Below are 20,505 nucleotides of genomic sequence, written 5' to 3'. Positions count from 1 at the left end.
GGCACAACACGAATATTTCAATATAAACATACAATTTGCATGTATATAATACAAACAAGGTGTATTATAGGTAACAAGGTGGCGTTTCCGTGTAAAGTCGCTAGACAGATTATTTGTTGTGTTGTACATACTTGAACAGTCAAGATCAATAAAAATTAACTGAATTATGACCGCACATGCAGGTGTTGCCATAGATTGTACGCATGCGCAAACGAAGCATCGGCGTAAATACATGAGTAAAGGAAAGACAAGTGAAGGAAGATCCTGGAGTAAAGTCTTTAGTGTAAGGTATCCTACAAGTTGTTTGGCATTCATAGTTACGCGTTAAACAGTGTAGGTAGGAAGTACAAAGAATACAAGCATGACAATATCGATTTTCCTTTTTCTGTTTTAATTCACTGTAATGTTTGTCCAATGAGAGGCTGAGGGAGGCGTAACCGGGGGCGGGGACAGAAGTTAAGAGAAATAGCGAGAGAGAGAGAGAGAGAGAGAAAGAAAGAGAGAGAGAGCAGAGAGCGCAGAAGGGATTTCTGACAGCCTGAGGAAAGGCAGCGGTTTAGAAAAACAATATTATTTTATGATCCGTTGTGTATACTGAAACCTACCAGCTCAGTGAGTAGTTCTAATTAAGCATTTGACACGCCTCGTAGTGCGTTTCTGTTATGTAGTCTTCAGCATCACTCCTACTTGATGTTTTTTTTTTTTTAATTATTATTATTATTTCCCTCACCAACCTGTTTGGACTTAAGAAAAGAAAGATGCAGGTAGCGTACTAAACCGATCAGCCGCTCTCGCAAAAGGGATTACATCACCTTTATGTCAATAGATATATTTGAAGGAGGGGAATAGAAAAGAGGAAGACAGAAGCCCAAAGTCTGTCGGCAAGGAAACTGGCGCGCAACGACGGCATGATCGTGACAACATGAAAAAGAAAAAGTGCGAAAGATCATTCTGAACCGGGGAGATCAAGACAGCCGGAGGAGAGGTGAGTGATTCCGCCGAGGAGTGAGAAACACAGATGATGACAAATCTGATTATTACATACAGCATCCTCAATCTAGACACACTGGTCGTTGCTCCCACTTGACGTTTGTCACAAGTCAGAGCAGTTGTTTAGGTTGGTAAAATAATATCCACCGATTTGATAACGAATGGTGTGACAGAGATTGCTGGAAAGAGAGAGAGAGAGAGAGAGAGAGAGAGAGAGAGAGAGAGAGAGAGGAGAGTGACAAGTGCATCCTTCAGGGATTCAGAGGTTCATCATATTTTTTTTCGTCTGTTCAGTTTAAATGACATGGTTTAATCTTTACATCTACACACTAAACTTAACCATAAAAGCAAGCTTCCCAATAATACCAACCATTAAACTACTAAATTTTCACCCCTTAGTCAAAAGCAGGCACGGTGTCAAGCTTATGCAACAACATGATTCACAACCTTAAAATTCTTAACTGAAAGCAACCCAAGTCTGAACCAACTTTTCCCATTTCTGAACCTTTTCCCATTTTTCTCTCAGGGTGACAACCTTTACCCTTACAGTTACAAGTTTCAGCTCATTGCATCCATTTCCTTCAAGGACGATTAAATCTGTCTGTCTCTCTTTCACCACACTGTCTGTCTGAACAGAGTCAAGGAAGAGAACACACCCAAACCTGCCAGAGTTCCCTGGTTGCCATGGATCCCCCTCCCTCTTTGAGCTTGGCCCTTCTTGCTGGGAGCGAAGAAGAAGATCAGCATGCACCCCACCCTTTGAGTGGTATCTCCCACACATCCATATCCAGCAACTACCCGGGCAGCAATCACTCTAACCACACGGGTGGAACCAGCAGCCTAGAGCGGCTCAATGGCACACCGTCACCAACTGGCCCAAACCTTCCGCCAGTCTCCTTGCCCAAGCTCCCACTGGTGACAACACCACAGCTGCCGGCACCAATCCCCAATGCACTGCACCCCACCAGCACACCACTGTCATCTTGCCTGGGTAGCCAGCATAGCCTGAGCGGCGAAACGTCACCTATCTACAACGCCCTCTTTTATTCTTCTCATTCACCGACAGGCGAGCGGGAACGGGAGCGGGATCGAGGTTGCAAGCACAGGCAGGCCAGTCCATTGGTGCACCGCAGGGACAGTAACCCGTTCACCGAGATCGCCATGAGCTCATGCAAGTACACTGGTGGTGTGATGAAACCTCTCAGCCGTCTCAGCGCCTCACGCAGGAACCTCATTGAGTCTGACAGTGGAAGTGACAGCAAAGAGGGTGGGGCTGCCACTGGACATGGGGCAGTGCCCTCCTCCTCCTCCTCGACTACTGCACCCCAGAATCCACCTGAGATTGTCATCTCCTCCAAAGAGGATCCACCATATGGACATGTCTATGAGCTTGAGTCATCAGCTAATCAAATGTCTATCTATCACCAGAACCACACCCTCTCTGAGAGCAGGGGCACTCTGGGGTTGACAGGAAGTGGGGGCAGTGGACGACGGGGTGGGGCAGGTGGAGAGACTGGAAGGACAGCATCCAAAGCTACTAAGCGCAAGAACCAGAATATTGGCTACAAACTGGGCCACCGAAGGGCGCTGTTCGAGAAGAGGAAGAGACTCAGTGACTATGCCCTCATCTTTGGCATGTTTGGCATCGTCGTCATGGTAATTGAGACAGAGCTTTCCTGGGGTGTCTATAGCAAGGTGAGTATCTAATCTGATCCAGACATGAGCAGGTCATGATGTGTTAATTGGATGAGTTGTTGGCTAGGCAAGACTATTACTGGATTTTGATAGTGTGTCTATAGTGTGGGGATTGACCTTCATGTGTGTGTGTGTGTGTGTGTGAGAGAGAGAGAGAGAGAGAGAGAGTGAGAGAGTGCACAAGGGTTAATGCATGTTCACATGTCTAGGGGCCTGTATATCAGTCTTGTGGTTTTAATCACATATTAAAAAGAGTGTCATTGATCCACTGTTGAGTGAATCGAGAACGTGCTATTGGTCTCTTGGTACAGTGGCGTAGACTTCTTATTTTGTGTGTGCGTGTGTGTATGATGCTCTGTGATGGATGCCGTCCCATATGTACATCAGTCTTGCGGCTTTTCTCGATATATGAAAGATGGTATATGGCATTGATCCACTAATGAGTAAACTAATCAATAAAGTGGTCTCAGTGGTAATTCTGCTCAAACTTCTTGTTTTGTGGGTCCATGTGTATAAAAGAGAAACATATTGGTACTCGCAATAAATTGTTTTTGCGTGTCAGTAGCACAGTCCTTAGTTTGGCATCAATATGGCGACATGAAGTCTAGCTTTTTTGTGTGTCTGTGTATGTGTGTGCAAGATTTGCGTGACTGTCAAAAACTAATTTGTATGTATTATTGTGATTTACAGAGCTGCATAATCACAAAAACCTATAATTTGAATATTCTGCTAAAGTAGTAGTTTCTGTGGATAGTGTTGCCATCTCACACAAAGACACCATTATTAATCCTGAGCTTGAGTTTGCTATGTCCGTGTGGGTTTTCTTTGGGTTCTTCAGTTGCTGCCTAAAAAACATGCTGGTTTGGCTACCCTAAATTGCCCTAGGTGTGAAGAAGTGTGTGAATGTCTACATGTTTGTGTTTCCCAGCCATAAACTGGCATTAAATCCAGGGTATACTCCTATTCTTGGGATATATGACCGCTTTACAAATATAGATTACTATATTTTCTACTATGAATGTTTGACACCAACCACAGAAAGATCTAGATGGAGAATAAAGCAGCGATAGGTTTGTTCTTAATGTTTACGCTAAATTCATTAATCTTTAAACGCTTGTTTAAGCTAAGCAGTTAACTTCAGTTGATTTATCCGACATGCTATCTCACACGACTGCGAAGCTGTCGAGGAACATCTTCCCAGTATAGATAGGTTACAGGTACAAAAGAGCTTTGGGTTGCGACATAGTACAAGTTGTGTAAATGACTCACTGGAGTCTCTGGGAGCTCCTATTGTGGGTGGAAGCAAGCTGGATAGTTCCTACTTCTCCTCGCTTCTCCTTCACTTTCTCTAAGTGCACTTATTGAAACAACTCGAGTTGTGGAGTGTGTCCTCATACTTGACCTTCGAGTCATTGTCTCTTTTCCAAATTCAGGAATGGTACATTTCCTAAATCAGGTTTGTTGATGGAAATCATCAGCTGCTCAATTTTAGTTTTTAATAATATTTAGCACTTGTTTTCTTTGTGATTCATATTAAACTTATATTTAGTGATTTTTTTACCCTCAAAGTAAATATAAAATGAAATGTAAAATGTCAGATAACTCATTCAGTTACAGTGATATCACCCATCCTTTTTCTTTTTCTCTTTCTCCTGTCTGACTACCTTTTGGGATGTTTTTTTCTTCTTCCTCGGTCTCCTTTTCCTCTGATGTTTCTTCCTATCTCTCACCCACTCATTCTCTCTTCTACTGTCTACCTCTGGGAGGATTCCTTTTTCTGATAATTATTCTTGGTCGCTGTCTTTCTCCTTCATACATGCAGACCCAGGTTAGCTGTCTTTTTACTTGTAACCCTCCAAATCCAACCCCGCAACCCCCCTTCTATTTTCCTCCCTCTGTTATTCTGGTGGGCGGTGAACAGGGGAGTGTTGGAGAGGAAGAGAACAGCAGAAGAGAGAGAGTGTTAGAAGAGATGAAATGAAAGGCTGTAATAAAATCTCTTTATTTGAGATTGAAAACGGCTGAGTGAGTCAAGCTCGCCCGCTAAATAACAGTATGGTGATTGTATACCATTATAGCCATTATGAGCCAACACAAAAGGATGCTGTTATCCAAGGATGCCACGTCTCCTTGCAGCAATTATAAAGGGCTTTCTCGCAGTTCATCACCAGCTGAGCATCCCAAGTGTGTGTCTTGGATCCAAGCGTGTGTCTCCGTGCATCACTAGTGATAAAACGCTGGTCTTCCCTGAAAAAAGCAGGGGAGCAGGGAAACGAGGTGATTACTGATAGATGGATACGGGAGTGGGCTGGTGTAATACTTGTCATACCGAGTGGAAAGGAGCTCAATCTCTTCTATTGATTATTGATAATCATCCACCCACACATGCTGCACTCCAGCTCCTGACAAGCACTTTTATTACACAGCTGCGGTAATAAATGTGTGTGTGTGTGTGTGTGTGTCAGCTGCTTTTGAAGGGAAAGAAACAAGAAATGAATGCTAAAATAGCCTAATGTATGTAAATAATCCTAACCTCCTCTCTCTCTCTCTCTCTCTTTTTCTCTCTCTCATGCAAACACACCTTCTCTTTAGTCAGAGGTGACAGTGGTAACATGTTTTTTTTCTTTTTGCAAACAAGGAAATCCCACTTCATTAACACTCATAGCACACCTGCCTTTTTTTTAATATGCAGGTAAAACTCAAAACAAGTGAAGGTGGCAGGAAGCACGTCTAAGTTAATAAGAGACAAGATTGTTATACCGTAAGTGCGTGTGTGTGTGTGTGTGTGTTTGTGTGTGGAAAGCAAAGTAATTCGGTTCAAATATTGTGGTCTTAATACAATGATACTATATTTTCATCCATAGTTAGCAAACACTTCATCCAGGTTAAGGTTACAGTGGATCCAGAGCTTGAAAACAACAGATGTGAAGCAGGAATCCAACCTGAATGGAACGGTATCCATTGCAGGACATCTAACACACACACCGACAGACATTTTTGGGAAGTGGGAGGAATCTGGAGAGCCTCGAGTAAACCTACACTGATGTGCAGAGAACATGTCCATAAATTCCACACAAGACAGAAACCTAAGCTCACTATTGAACTGGAGACGGTGCAGCTGTTAAGCAGCAATGCCTCTGTACTGACCTTTGATAAATATAGCTTTTTGTACAGCTCATGAAATAAAGACAGGTCTTGATAGTAGACATGTAGCAATAATTGATTATGAGATATAGAAAGGAATAATAAATGACACCCAGTGGGGAGCTATGATTCAGCATGATGTGAAGTGTTACTGTTATCGCTTATGTTATAGCAGTAATAAAGGGTCGTTTGCTCACTGATCCCTAGTTTTATTCCTTTTCTTGGATTCCTAGCATTTTTAGCTGTGTTCTAATTCCCAATTCACGCAGTTGTTGAGCTATATAAATCTAGTCTAATATCAGAATTAGCTGAACATTCTGAAAGCTGTTTAAATTTGTAGTGAATTGCTTTAGCACAGGTACATATTAAAGCTCGCTTTGCATGATCCTGCATGCTTTCCCACACCCCCAATAACATCCTAAACGCTTGACAGAGCCATGTGTCACCTCTCTGAGAAATCAATATATTTTTTTTTCTCAGGCATGGCAGCCCGGGGGATTTGCGTGTGTATATGTGTGTGTAAGAATGTGCAGCTGCTCCTACTGACCACCTGTGCATGAGGCTCGGGTTCAAATACTGTATGTGTATTTGTATATGTCCACTCCCAACACTGCAGCATTGGGGGTATAAGAAATTGAGTATCGATTTTAATGGACTCTACAACATATAAGAGCCCCTTGAGTGTATCTGTATGCATGTTTGTGCCTGAACATGTCTTTTGTTTTTTGTCTTTTTTCCCCTGTCCCCTGATCTTTCCTTGCTTGCCTCTGAGTGTGCCCCATAATTGGTTTTTCAGCAGTGTAATGGCGTATGTCGGAGTCTAATCAACTCCGCGTGTACATGTCAGTCAAGGTTTAATTGAGCTTAACAGTGCCGAGGGTGTGTATGCGTGTGTTTGTATGTGTGCTTGTTTAATTTCTGCATGCAGATAGAGTCGGAGAGCTACGTTGGCATGAGGAATCAAGACACAGACCTAAGTAGGTCGAGGGGAATGTTTTTATTTTGAATATTTTGCTGTCCTTTAATTTGCATGAAAAGGCGAGAAGAAGAAAATCGCTAAATCAATAATACAGGGCTTATCTGCACTCAAGCTGTTGTGTCTTACCGCATGAAGTCAATCACTGCCTTGATCTGTGGTTTCCTACAAAAATTGTGTGAAATAAACAAGCGATGAAGGGTATAACTGCTAGCCTCCTACTAAACTTCCATCAGCCTGTTACAGAGGCATCCGTAAGTTTTCCATGCAAAATTTAGATGTGCATGTAAGAAACTCTAAATAGAAATGAAAAAAAAAAATCTCAGTACTAAAAAAAATGTTCAGTGTGGGTGGAAAAGTTGGTGTAGTGATAAAGAGAAGGTGCAGAAAAGGGTTTGTGTTTCAGTCTCTCTATGACCATGTGTTTGGCTAGATCACTTTTCATTATGTTCTTCTGCTAGTTTATTTCTTTATTTCTTTATTTCTGTAACAGTAGTTTATCAAAGCACACAGTGATTCGCTTATTAATCATTGGGTGTTGAATGACGGTCCGGCTTCAGCAGTTGTAATAAATTTTTCAACATTTTTTACTCTGGTACCAAATAACTCAACAAAATTTGAAATAAATCTGGTTTGCATACCACATGCTTTGTTAATTATTTTACAGTAGTGGTAAAGCCATATATATCCAATTAACATTAGGGAGAAGAGGTTTTTTTTATGTATAGATTTTTTATTTTATTTTAGTTTGTCTGCTTCTAAGCCAACATTTTCACTGGTCCATTAACTTTACCTTTGGCCAACTACTAACACATGTATCATTACATATTACCTGTGTTTTAAACAGGCTTCACATAAAATTACATGATAACAATAATACAGTTTGAAGATTTTCAGCAGCTTGCAAAAGAGAAAATGTTAAAGTTTTGAGTTTTTGGGTTGTTTTCTGCACTCGTGACTTTTTTACACTACAATCGGGGAATGATCATTTCAGAAATACTATTTTACATAGCTATTAATAATATATTTGTTTTACTCTAACTACCAGAGCTCTTTTCTAGTGTTGCTGCTGCTGCTTGTCTAGTTCAAAGCTAGATCAGTGTGTCACACACTGACCGCAGACTGGGACTAACCTGATGCCCTGATGCCCTATATTAATGAATTTTAAATCTGTTCTATATTAAAATTGTCTTGTGGACCATAACTGAAGAGCTGGTCTTGCAGGTTCTACAGCAGCTTTGATTATTTTGACTTTTATTCCAAATTGCTGATGAACAAAAGCCTACAAGCAATCAAGCAGTTGTTTACATCTTAAATGACAGTTAGTAAAACAAGCATCACTGACATACACTATATTGCCAAAAGTTTTGGGACACCCCTCCAAATCATTGAATTCAGGGGTTGGCCTTGGCCCCTTAGATCCAGTGAAAGGAACTCTTAATGCTTCAGCATAGCAAGACATTTTGGACAATTTCATGCTCACTACTTTGTGGGAACAGTTTGGTGATGACCCCTTCCTGTTCCAACATGACTGTACACCAGTGCACAAAGCAAGGTCCATAAAGATATGGATGAGCGAGTTTGGTGTCGAGGAACTTGACTGGTCTGCACAGAGTCCTGACCTCAACCCGGAACAGGAAGAGGTCATCCCCAAACTGTTCCCACAAAGAAAAACAGCACCTGAATTCAATGATTTGGAGGGGTGTCCCAAAAGGTTTGGCACTATAGTGTATAAGGTAGCACAAGCAGCTCAAAAGTGGGAAAAACTCAGTAGACTGCACCTCCACCTGGCAGCATGCATCGCCATAAATATATGACTAATACATGAACTCACAGGTGTAATGTGATTGGCCAAGACTGAGCTCAGCCTGTGGCTCATTTGCTGTTTCTGATGATCCTGGATGATTTCTGTGAATTTCTTGACCTGGATTTTTCACTCTTTGAAATTTCGACTGCTTGAAAATATTCAAAAGCACAGTATTTAAAGAACAGACATTTTGGGATCCATTAAAAATGTACGTGTATATATATTTGTGTGTGTAAGGAACAGTTTCTGCTGGCAGTAGATAACAGAGTGCATATAGCGTGTGATTAGTTTGGTGTGTATGGTTGCTCTGCTGAATTCAGTCTAACTGTGCATGATGCATTTTTCTAATAGATTTCAAATCAAGCATTAACAACCTGCAGATTTTACATTGCAATTTTTGTGTGTGTGTGTGTGTGTGTTTATAAATCTTCTGCTCTGTGCATCGCAAGCTTGAGGATGTGAGCCACTGAACATGGAAAACCAGCAGCACCCTGGGACAAAAAACATCCAGTGAGTGGCAGCTCTGTGGGTAGAAATGCCATGTTGATGAGAGTAGTCAGAGAAGATGGCCTACAACAGCAGAAGACCATATCAGGTTCTACTCCTGTCAGCCAAGAACAGGAATCTGAGGCTACTATGTGTGCTGTGTGCACAGATTCAGCAAAACTGGACAGAAAAACATTGCCTGGTTTTTTTCTAATCCTTTATCTTCCACTTCCAGTGAGCTTGTCTTTTGGTCAGTACCCACAACTAGTAACAGCTAAAAATTTAGATTCTAAAAATAGTCACTTTTCACATCTCCTCCACACCCTGTAACTGGATAATAACAATGACCATAAGTTTGTTGTTGTTGTTTCTGCCTTTCATTTTCTTTTAACTGCTGCTGCCATTTGAGTGCCAAATAAACATTGCGTTGGAGATAGACTTGTATACAGTAGACAGTAAGACAAGTCATTAGCCAGTGCCTCCTGTCTTATTGGAATTGACCCAGTGAGTCAATTTAGTGTTAGCAAAGAGGTCCACCTTGCTGTACCAGACTTCTGCCCAATCTGGGACACCACTTCTGATTGCACATGCTACTCTCTCGACTGTATATACTAAATGAATCGACCAAATGACTTGCTGTTATTTGCTAACCATAGGTGGGCACACCTTGTGCAAGGTGGAGAGTGCCATCTTACTCTGTGTTGCCCTGGTGACTGATATATGATTATCGTGATGTTGTGCAAATGGACCAGCACCTGCTAGTTAGTGAGAATTTGCTTCATGAGCCTCTGTGGCACCACACTTCATGTTCAGCTTGTGAGAGAGGCATCTGTCATGGCTGTCTGTCTTTAACAAAAAAAACAAAACAATCCCAGGCAGACCATTAGTAACCAGCTCAAATTTGACTGGTAGATTCTCTGTGAATCTAGCTTTATGCCTGTAGCCTGATATGAGTAGGCGTAGGGGAGACACATACGTGCCAGAAACTCAAATATGGCACGATTATCTTATGGAAGTATTAGCTTATGCCTCTAGCCAACAGTTGTGACAGGGCCTCCTGCATGCATCTTAAGAACACCTGCGGTGCAAGAAAGAGGCTAAATGCTAAGACTTTAAAGTGGCAGATCCACTGACGTGAACCAGACATGTAAATGCAAATCATGAATAATATCTTATAGCCTTGACATATAGAACCCACAAGCTCAAAATTCAGAATCAGATAGAAAGCACTGTCCTTCAGCGTTTGTTCCAGTGCAAGCAACAAACTAGCTAATGAACTTTCTGTATGTAAGGTGTAAGACCTTACCAGAGTGTCATCAGTGTGCCTGCGCTAGGTTCTTGAAGAGTGAATGTCTGAAAGTAGTGCTTTATCCACCGAAGCCAAACGTGATGCAATGCGATAGTCAATGGCAGGAATTCACCATGCGGTATAGGTTCATGTTAGAAGCTCACAGGTGGAGAGCAAGATGCAGAATTCCTCAACCTCATTAGCTACAGGCTCGTAGGTTGCACATGGCATGTGACATGAAAAACAAAGAGCATCAAGGGAAGACACACTCAGCGAGGGACTGAGAGGTGAGCACCTTACTGAACAACAGAACAGCTCGTAGCTAACTTGCAGACAGTACAGGAATCTTAGATAACAAGCAATTCCAGCTCAAACTAATAGCCACGGTGCTCCAAATGGCTCCAAAAGGTAAAAAGAAAATATACTCATCACATGTGAAGAGATGAAAAGAAATGATATGATAGGATACCTTAAACAGATACACTATATTGCCAAAAGTTTTAGGACGTCTGCCTTTACATGAATGTAATATGGAGTTGGCCCGCCGTTTGCAGCTATAACAGCTTCAACTCTTCTGGGAATACTTTTCACAAGGTTCAGGAGAGTTTATGGGAATTTTTGACCATTCCTCGAGAACAGAGGTGTCCAATCTTATCCAGAAAGGGCCGGTGTGGGTGCAGGTTTTCATTCCAACCAAGAAGAAGCTACACCTGATTCCAACTGGCTAGTCAACTGATCTTGGCTTTCAGTAGACTCAGGTGTAGCTTCTGCTCAGTTGGAATGAAAACCTGCACCCACACCGGCCCTTTGCGGGTAAGATTGGACACCCCTGCTCTAGAAGCACATTTGTGAGGTCAGGCACTGATGTTGGATGAGAAGGCCTGTCTTTCAGTCTCCACTCTAATTCATCCCAAAGGTGTTCTATCAGGTTGAGGTCAGGCCAGTCAGGTTCCCCCACCCCGCTCCAAACTTGCTCATCCATGTCTTTATGGACCTTGCTTTGTGCACTGGTGTACAGTCATGTAGGAACAGGAAGGGGTCATCCACAAACTGTTCCCACAAAGTTCCGAGCATGAAATTGTCCAAAATGTCTTGGTATGCTGAAGCATTAAGAGTTTTCCTTTCACTGGAACTAAGGTGTCAAGCCCAACTCCTGAAAAACAGAGGTGTGTCCAAAAACTTTTGGCAATATAGTGTAGCGCCAAGGAACAAATGAAGTCTGACAAGGCAAGAACAATTCACAAACACTTGTTGCGTTTTTTTTTTTTTGTGAACGAGATACTTATGCTGCACCCTGGAGGGTCATGTAGTAGAGAGATAGAGACATATTGGCTATGTAACTATATCCTGTGGGCACGCAGCATATTAAATACTGATTTATTTATTTGTTTTGATACATTTATTAAAGTTATATCTAGATATGACCATAACTTATAGTTATAATGCAAGAAGGATTAAAATTGTGTCTATTCACAGTCAGAGTCGATTTAATAGTGCAAGAGGAAAGTGACTAGGATTAAGGATATCAGGCGAGAGACAACAGGACAATACGAGAGAGGGTGCATTTGTCTCATCTTGGGGTGGACGTATAGAGCTTAAAATGGCGATTAGTGCTGCGTGGTGTCCAAATTTATATCAGTGACTCTGTCTATGACACACATGCACACACATACACTCTCTCTCTCTATGCTCATGCAGGCATATTCTGTTGTGCACCCATTGTGTTCTTATGAAAATACTAAAAGATCTGTGGAGTATGGCATAACATAGCGTGATCAAATTTCATTTCCAATAAAAGCAGGAGTAGGATTTGATATATGACTTTGGCAGAAGGTGAGCAGAAAAGGTTAGAGGAAAGCAATAAAATGAGAGGCTGAAAGAAGAGATGGGACGAGGCTGAAGCTTCATAGTGCCAGTCTATTGGCAGGACATGCAGACTTGTAATCACCTCCTACTGCAGCCAGGTTTCTGAGAAAAGCTCAAAATCGATTAGTGAAAGTATAAATCCTGTGGCAGAATGTTCACTTTGGTTTTATAGACACGCAAGTGAGATGTATCTTCTTTAACATTATATATTAATCACAGTTTACAGTTTCAATTGCTCTGCATAAATACACCTCTTTAAAGTGTCATTTAAACACCCTGCATGTTTAAAATTTAAAGCCTGAGATTACATATTCATACCCAGAGACTTGCTGTCCTGTGTTCACTAATAAAGAGTTCACTAATAAAAAGTCACTAATAAAGGGCCACATTCAGATAAATTAAGTATTTCAGACAGTACTTACCACAGGACAGAGATGAGCTGATTTACTTGGTCTGGGATTCAAATGAAGAAAATCACTTGGGAGCTAGATTTTCTTTGAGTAGACGTATATAGGTATTAGGATTTTTTTCAGTGGTTTTTTGATCACAGTCTTTGAACATGAGCGCTTGCCTCTAAGCTTAAGAAAAGACTCAGGGATATATAATGCAGGCTAAAGGAAATAGTGTTTATTTCCTTTGTTGTCACATGTGACATGATGTAACATAAAAGCAAGAGATCATTTAAAAATGAAAAACAAAAGTCACAAATACTGTATGATGATGTGAATAAGAATATAAGATATGAATAACAATGACATATGATTAAGGACATCTAGCAGGAGTCCAGTATATAACAACGATTATACTGTTGCATGAAATGAATCACATTAGTCAAAGCAAATTTGGTTTATTTCAACAAAATTACTTCCAACGTAGCACTTGATCAGAACATCTTTATCTTTTTATATCATTTTTCTATATTGTTCCTCAAAAGTTATTTGCTCACACAAATTAATGTGGCTTTGAAGTCATTAATATATTGATTCATGCTTTTATTCGGTATTTTGAGTTGTCAAATTAAACTCAAATGGTATTCAGTACTTTTTTTTTCAGAAAGTATCTATAGGCACTGGTGCTGGAATTAACACTGCTCCATGCTCGATTTAATCACACATGAATATTACCCAAGATTCGTGCTTTTAAGTCAAAGGGGAGAAACAAAATGGCAGAAATGTGAGAATTAATACATGAATTTTACTGACTTCTGTTAAACATAAATGAGCGTAACATAAAAATAGCCAAGTTGGAATTACCAAGTTATAATATACAGTTCCTATATCTATGTGAAATACTATGAAAAGTCTACACATCCCTGTTAAACATGGCAGGTGATAATTAATAAATAAATAAATAAATAAATTTTTCATGTCCAAACTTTTTCCACCCTGAAAGTGAAATTACATAATAATAATAATAATAATAATAATAATAATAACACCAATTAAAATGAAGTGGAAAAACAAAAGAAAATTGGATAAAAAAGTTGAAAACAAAAAGTATGGGAAACAGTATGGCCTTCAGACTTCAGACATTCCAGATCCACCAGATTCTAAGGGCATCTCCTGTGCAGAGCCCACTTCAGGTCACCCCACAGATATTCCATTAGATTCAGGTCTGGGCTTTTCTTTAAGCCATTCCTTTGTTGATTTTACTGTATGCTTTGGGTGATTTTCATGCTGAAAGGTGAACATCCTTTTCATCTTCAGCTTACTAGCAGACACCTGAAGATTTTGGAGTAAAAGTTACTGGTATTTTGTAGCTATTCTTTGTCCTCTCCACAGTGATAAAAGCCTTAGATCTGGCTGGAGAAAAGCAGCCCTAAGGCATGATGCTGCTGCTAGCACGTTGCACTGTAGGTGTTTGGATCTTTTGGTGATGTGATTGTTTTTGCACCAAACAGACCGTGTGGCATTGTGGAATTATTCTACCATTTGGAATTGGTCTCATCAGACTATAACACATTTTGCCACACAGTTTGGGGGAATATAGTTGAGCATAGATTTCTTTTTTCTTTTTCTGTGAGAAAAAGGGAAAGGGCTTCAGTCTCGCCTCCCTGCCCCATAGCCCAGACGTGAAGAATGAGATTGTTTTCAGATGCAGACAGTAATCAATACATGTCAGATATTCCTGCAGCGCTTTTAATGTTTCTGTAGGCCTCTTGGCAGCCTCCCTGGTTAGTTTTTGTCTTGTCTTTTTACATATTTTGGAGGGATGTCCTGTTCTTGGTGATGTCACTGTGGTGCACCATTTTCTCAATTTGTTGATTGTACCATGGTACTCCTACTGTTACGGAAATTCATTTATACCCCTTTCCGGATCAATACCTTTCAACAAGCAGCAGGATGAAACCAAGAAGATGTGAAAAAAGCCTACAGAAACAGCTGATCTTTATTTGGGGTTAATCAGAATAATTTCATTGACAGCTGGATGATCTGATTTCTATATGTTATTTCAAATTGAAGTTCTGAAATTATTTATATTGGTTTATTATTTGTTTTTACATCACAAAAATCTGCCATTTACCAGGAGTGTGTAGATCTCATTGTATATAAGCCAAATGCTGCACAGTTCAACAATATTTAAAAAACAATCTGTAATAAAAAATAATAAATAATTTTAAAAAAACCCATAGGAATAATAATTTAATAACAAGTAAAGAAAAACTAACAAACAAAAAAAGGGTAAGAATAACAAGATAATCTAAAGTGTTAAAGTAAATATTATTATTATTGTTGTTGTTGTTGTTGTTATTATTATTATTATTATTATTATTATTATTATTATTATTATTATTATTATTATTAAGTCTTTCTTGAATAAGACATATAAGGCAGACTATCCATAATTATTTAGTTGAAAAACACTTCTAAAATAATTGAAAAATCTATGCTGTAAAATGGCTCATTTAAGAAGATGCCTTTATTCGTCACATATACATGACAGTACTGTGAAATACTTTTCATTCAAGGGTGGATAGGAGGTTGGGGTCAGAAAACAGGTCAGCCATGATACAGTGGCAGTTTGTCAGTGCTGTGGTTTGAACCCCAACCTTCTGAGCAGTAATCCAGAACCTTAAACCAATGAACCTCCACATTTCTTAAAATGTGCTGCTTTGTGTGAAATTTAAATTGTATTTGGAATAAATGACTGTAACATACAGCTGTGGGGGTGGGGTGTAGGATGCACTGGGGTATTCAAAGCATGCTTATTAAATTTCACAAAGACTTAAAATGTGCAAACTAACAACAGGCAACAGTAACTAAAACTATAGCAACTGGATAACAAGAATAAGAAAATGTCAGAGTGGTACAGATAGCATACAGAGTGGCTGTTTAAAGGGAAAAGAAATTAGGGTGTGAATACACATCTGGAAACAACGCTTCAAAACCCTGAATTGGCAGTGCATTGAAATGAAAAATGCTACACCTACAGGTTTTCTCTGTAGACATGGATATTCATTAGAGATCAGTGTAGCTTGGCAACAAATGCAGACCGAGGCCTGTTGGTATCTTGGCCAAGTGAGTGTAGCACAACGATCGCTTTAAGACTACATGGGAAGCCCGGCCACCCCTAAAATTTCATCAAAATGCAGGAGTGATATATTTCTATATTAAATGTAGAAACGTGTCTGTATTACTCATAACTCTTTGTGAAATGCACTATTTTTGTGAATCAAATTATGAAATGTCTGACTACAGTATCATGCTGTTTGTTCATTTATCATAAACTGTTTTTCGTGGACAGTGCAGCCTGCATAAAAAAGCTTTTGTTGAATCAAATACACTGTTTTATAGGGAGAAAAGATTATTGCTTGTGGAACAGCAAGGCCAGTTCATTTGTTTGTGCTACACAACAATGACATTTTCAGATTGAGATCAAAAGAGAGTTTAGGATTTTAGCTTCTATTTCCTGTTACTTCAGTCTAGAATTTATAAACGAAATAAAATATAACTTTTTACATAAAATGAGCTACAATATAGTTGTTGTTGTTTTTTCAGGGTGATGCTTTAGAGTTCTCCCTCAGTCTCCTCTTCAGGAGGTCACTTGTGCTTATGGTCTGGTGATTTGCATGATCAATCTTGAACCTTTCACTTTATCCTCCTGATAAAGTTCTTTGTTGTGTTGGCAGTGCATTATGGATCACTGTCTTGCATTTCTCTGTAAATTAGCAAACAAAATGTCACTGTAAAATTCATTCTGCTGCTACCATTATGAGTTACATCATCAATACAGATTAGTGAACCTGTTCCAGAAGCAGCCATGTAAGCCCAAGCTGTTAGCTCATATGTTATAGATCATGAAAAGATCCTTTCTTTTTCTAGATGTTGGTCTTTCCATCACTGTAGTAGAGGTTAATCTTGGTTCCAGAGCTTTTGTAGCTCATCTCTGTTCTTCTTTGTGAATTCCAATCTGGTCTTCTGCTTCTTACTGCTGATGAGTGGCTTGGATCTTGTATTATGGCCTCTATATTTCTGCTATATTTCTGGAATATGAATTACCTTCACTGCTGCTCTATAGAGATTGTTGATGATGTCGCTAATTGTTGTTTTCTGGTTTTCTTCACAGCTCTCTCACTGCCATCAGCTGTTCTTATTTTCCTTGTTTGGTGTCTGTTGTTCAGTACACCAGTGGTTTCTTTCCTTTTCAAGACATTTCAAAATGTTGTACTGGCTAGGCCCATCGCTTGTGCAGTGCCTCTGATTGTCCTTTTTTCTTAGCTTTGAAAATGGCTTGATTTTCTCTGATTTTCATGACAGTTTTTCCTTTTAAAAACAAATGCATTCTTCAAAGGTGAAACTGAAGGCTAAACCAAGAATAGAAATTCAGAGCTATTTATTTTTTAAGCAGTGAGTCTAACAGGACACTCCTTGATAACATGAAACACCCATTATTCAACATTTTTTCTTGCCAAAAATGGCAAGAATGTATGGTTTGTTAGAAAATGTGCTGTGTTCTATGTTGTTTCTACATAGAAATGCCAGGAAATAAAAGATGAAATTCCAACACTCTTCACCTTTTGAGTCTTAAACTCAAATTTTAGTTCACAGCAAAAACAAATGAATTGGCCTTTTTGTTCCATTCCTTTTGGAGGGGACTGTATGTCTTTTTGTGCCCTGCCTGGATGTATAGATTCATTAGGGGTGAAAGGGAGTGCAGACAGGGCACCAGTGGCAGTCCTGCCAGTTCTAGTGTTTTCTGCCAAATGCCAATCGAGCTGCATGGTGCTGGGCTGGGAGCACAGGTCCCTCTAGAGGATGTCAGGCCCTCATGCCGCTCTCATGGTGTCTGTTCTGACAGGTCAAAAACATGCATACCAGTAGCTTGCTGGAGGTCATTTTGTAACACTTTGGCAGTGCTCCTATTGCTGCTGGGAAGGGCAACTTCTACCAGCTCTCATCATGTAAGAGCCAGTCTCCCGGTATCTCCACCATGCTCTTGAAACTGTTCTGGGAGACACACTGAACCTGCGTGTGACAGCATGTAATAAAGGACTACCTGTGCAACCCAATTGGTTTGTAGGTACTGACTCATGTATCAAAAAGTGACAAGGACCCTAACAAGTCAGTCAGGAAGGGTAAGGAGAGAGCAATTGTCTGGGGCCACTACACGCAAAACCATTCTGTTTTTGGAGTTGTATTGCTTTTACCTCTCCAGTGCACCTGTTGTCACTTTCATTTGCACACAAGTAGGTAAACTGATTCACAATCAGATTCACTGATTTGACTTGGTGTTCCCTTAATTTTTTGAGCAGTATATTTAAAGACCAGGAAAAAGAAATACCAAAGCAGATGCTCTTTCCTGTATATTCATCAGGGTTCTTAAAACTAACCTTCCAGATAACTGCCTAGCTAACAAGACCTGTTTGCTCCTGGACCAAAGAGAAAAGCTGATTACTTAGACCAACTCCTTTCTCTTGGTTACCCAGGGCAACCAAGAACCACAGGCTCTTGGCCCACAAATACTGGTGAGACACTCTTTACTGGCAAGATCTACACTATCCACTTACCTCTGGTCCCAAATAGCAGTAGATGCTATTGATTTACATCCTCATATGAATACCCCATTTTAGGGAAAAAATGTAGGGTTGGAAAAGCTGTTTTTGTTAGAACAGCAAAGATACTGATCATAATAATATCTTAATGCTCTGACCGCTTTTCTACCCTAGACACTCAAACAGACACAACTGTGCATTTTAAAATTGTGTATATATAACCACATTTTTTTGGCAATTGTCTCAACCTTAACAGTCCTCTTGTTTGTACATACAGTGCTGTCAGAAATTTGGCTACCTCTTAGACAGAACTGAATGTTTTTTCTTTTGCCAGGCCACCTACTAAAGTCAGCTGCATTTGCATTTTGATCTGTCAGAGTGTTTTGGGAGTTGAATTTCATTTAGTCCCATCAGCATCACAGACAGCATCAATAAGAGTGATTTCTCTCTGGGCAGCTACCCCATCCCCTTCTTCATCAAATCTCTGACCTAGTTAGAACTGACGTCTTCATTGTGTCTCTTCTGTGTCACATACCACAGGTTCTGTAGGGCTGCATAGACAAAAGAACACTTTGCTCATTCTTTAAACAAAGGTCATTGAAAGATTTTGTGTTAACTTACTGAATCGTTCTCCATACGTTCCTGCATCCTTAGGACCTGGATCCATTTCAAGGCTTACCAAGTTGTGGTCAGCATCTTACTCTGCATCTTCTTATCTTGCTCCAGCATTTTTAATATCTCCAGGAATGTCATGTATGTAGAGATAATTTATGAATTGGCATGGATGGGAATGTAACATAGCCCCAAGGTATTGTATACCACCTCATTGGTGTCAAAAAGAGACTGGAAAAAAAACCTCTTTTGTTTGGATGATTCTCCAATGTGTTTCCATGAACAAAAATTCCTTGGACAAAATTCAGTTCTGCAATTAGTCCCACTTCCCTGCTACCTCCTGCAGAACATGGTTCAATGCATGGTTACCAAAACAAGTTCACTGCTTTAGTATGCCTGTGAATATAGTTTTAGATCGTGTGGTCTTGTTTCCTTTCCTAGACCAAAAAAATTGCACGAAAATATAATCCTTTTTTCCAATGGCATGACACTCTATTAGCATATCCTTGATAATCAACAACCAACAGTCCCAATACACATCAGCACCTGCAAAATGTCTTTCGCTGGAATGAAGAGAGACAAGGGGCCATATGTCACTCCCATGTACCAACCAGGTGACTGTGTATGACTCTCCACAAGGGACTGCAGTACATTGTCCATGTGAATTGCTGAGTACAATTCAACAAATGCCCCTTATATACTGCAGAATCCATTACAGTTCCAAATCTTACCAAGGTTTCATGTTGTAAAAAAAATCCATCAAACCTGGCCACTTTTCTGAGGAAATTTCAAATGATGGCCATCTCCCCTTTCAGTGGACACGGGATATGGGACATGGGATATTACTTTATTCTGTCTACAAGCTCTTGCGCATCAAAAGACAGTTAGGAAAATCATTTATGTGTTAGGAGGGTTATGGTATAGAGGACAGACCTGTGCTTGACTTGACCTGGGGCTCATCCTGGATATCCACCACTAGCATGATCTGATCTAGCATGTATACCCATTTTGTACTTTGGAACGAACATTTCTACACCTGTATAACTAAATCTATCTGCTGGTTGGGTTTGTCTGTGTATTATCTTTGCACTGGTTCTCCTGATATTTTTGCTCTGTTGGTTTTCTCTTTTTTGGCTCAGTCAGTTCAGTTGGTACTTTGACCTTTTTAGCATGGATTTTGGCATACTCTTTTGTTGTTTTTGCATTGTTTAACTTTTTTTTTTAATTCATCCTGCTGTCACACCAGCTAACAGAGCAGATAGCGAGCTCTATTGCAGGATTCGAGTATTTTATTTTTACAAATGAACAGAACTGGTGTTTTTGCGCCATATATATTGAGCAAACATTAATTCTGGCTTATTCTGACACAAGTACACAGTGATGCACTGCCTGGCTGCTATTTATACGCAAGCACTACTTGCTACAATTGGTTATTTTGATGTAGATACATCTGATTTGTTGTCAAAAAGGCAAGAAATATCATTCTTTTTGGGTAGACATGACGCCAGATGGGAGATTCTGTATATTTCATTTGGGAGCAGACATAACGACAAAAACCACTGCAAGAAGTGCTGTGAGAAAAAACACATTTGCTTTGTAATAGTACTAGTAATATCATTTGAATACGAGGATTGGGAAAAAGCTATTAC

General features: G+C 39.9%; 1 protein-coding gene across 3 annotated transcripts in view; it reads left to right on the top strand.

Moving 5' to 3' along the window:
- The first annotated feature begins 485 nt into the window (after positions 1 to 485).
- kcnn3 (potassium intermediate/small conductance calcium-activated channel, subfamily N, member 3) overlaps positions 486 to 20,505 on the top strand; it is an 82,155-nt gene continuing 62,135 nt past the window's right edge. The window contains exons 1-2 of one of the 3 annotated variants that reach the window (XM_058396119.1): positions 486 to 985; positions 1,517 to 2,685. In XM_058396119.1, coding sequence (XP_058252102.1) covers positions 1,675 to 2,685 — 1,011 coding nt within the window. In that variant the 5' untranslated portion in view covers positions 486 to 985; positions 1,517 to 1,674. The remainder of the gene's footprint in view (positions 986 to 1,516; positions 2,686 to 20,505) is intronic. The other 2 variants (XM_058396118.1, XM_058396120.1) reach the window with 2 other exon arrangements.

This window comes from Hemibagrus wyckioides, linkage group LG01 (genome assembly GCF_019097595.1).
Source record: "Hemibagrus wyckioides isolate EC202008001 linkage group LG01, SWU_Hwy_1.0, whole genome shotgun sequence".
Lineage (NCBI taxonomy): Eukaryota > Metazoa > Chordata > Actinopteri > Siluriformes > Bagridae > Hemibagrus > Hemibagrus wyckioides.
This window is presented reverse-complemented; position numbering and strand designations above follow the sequence as displayed.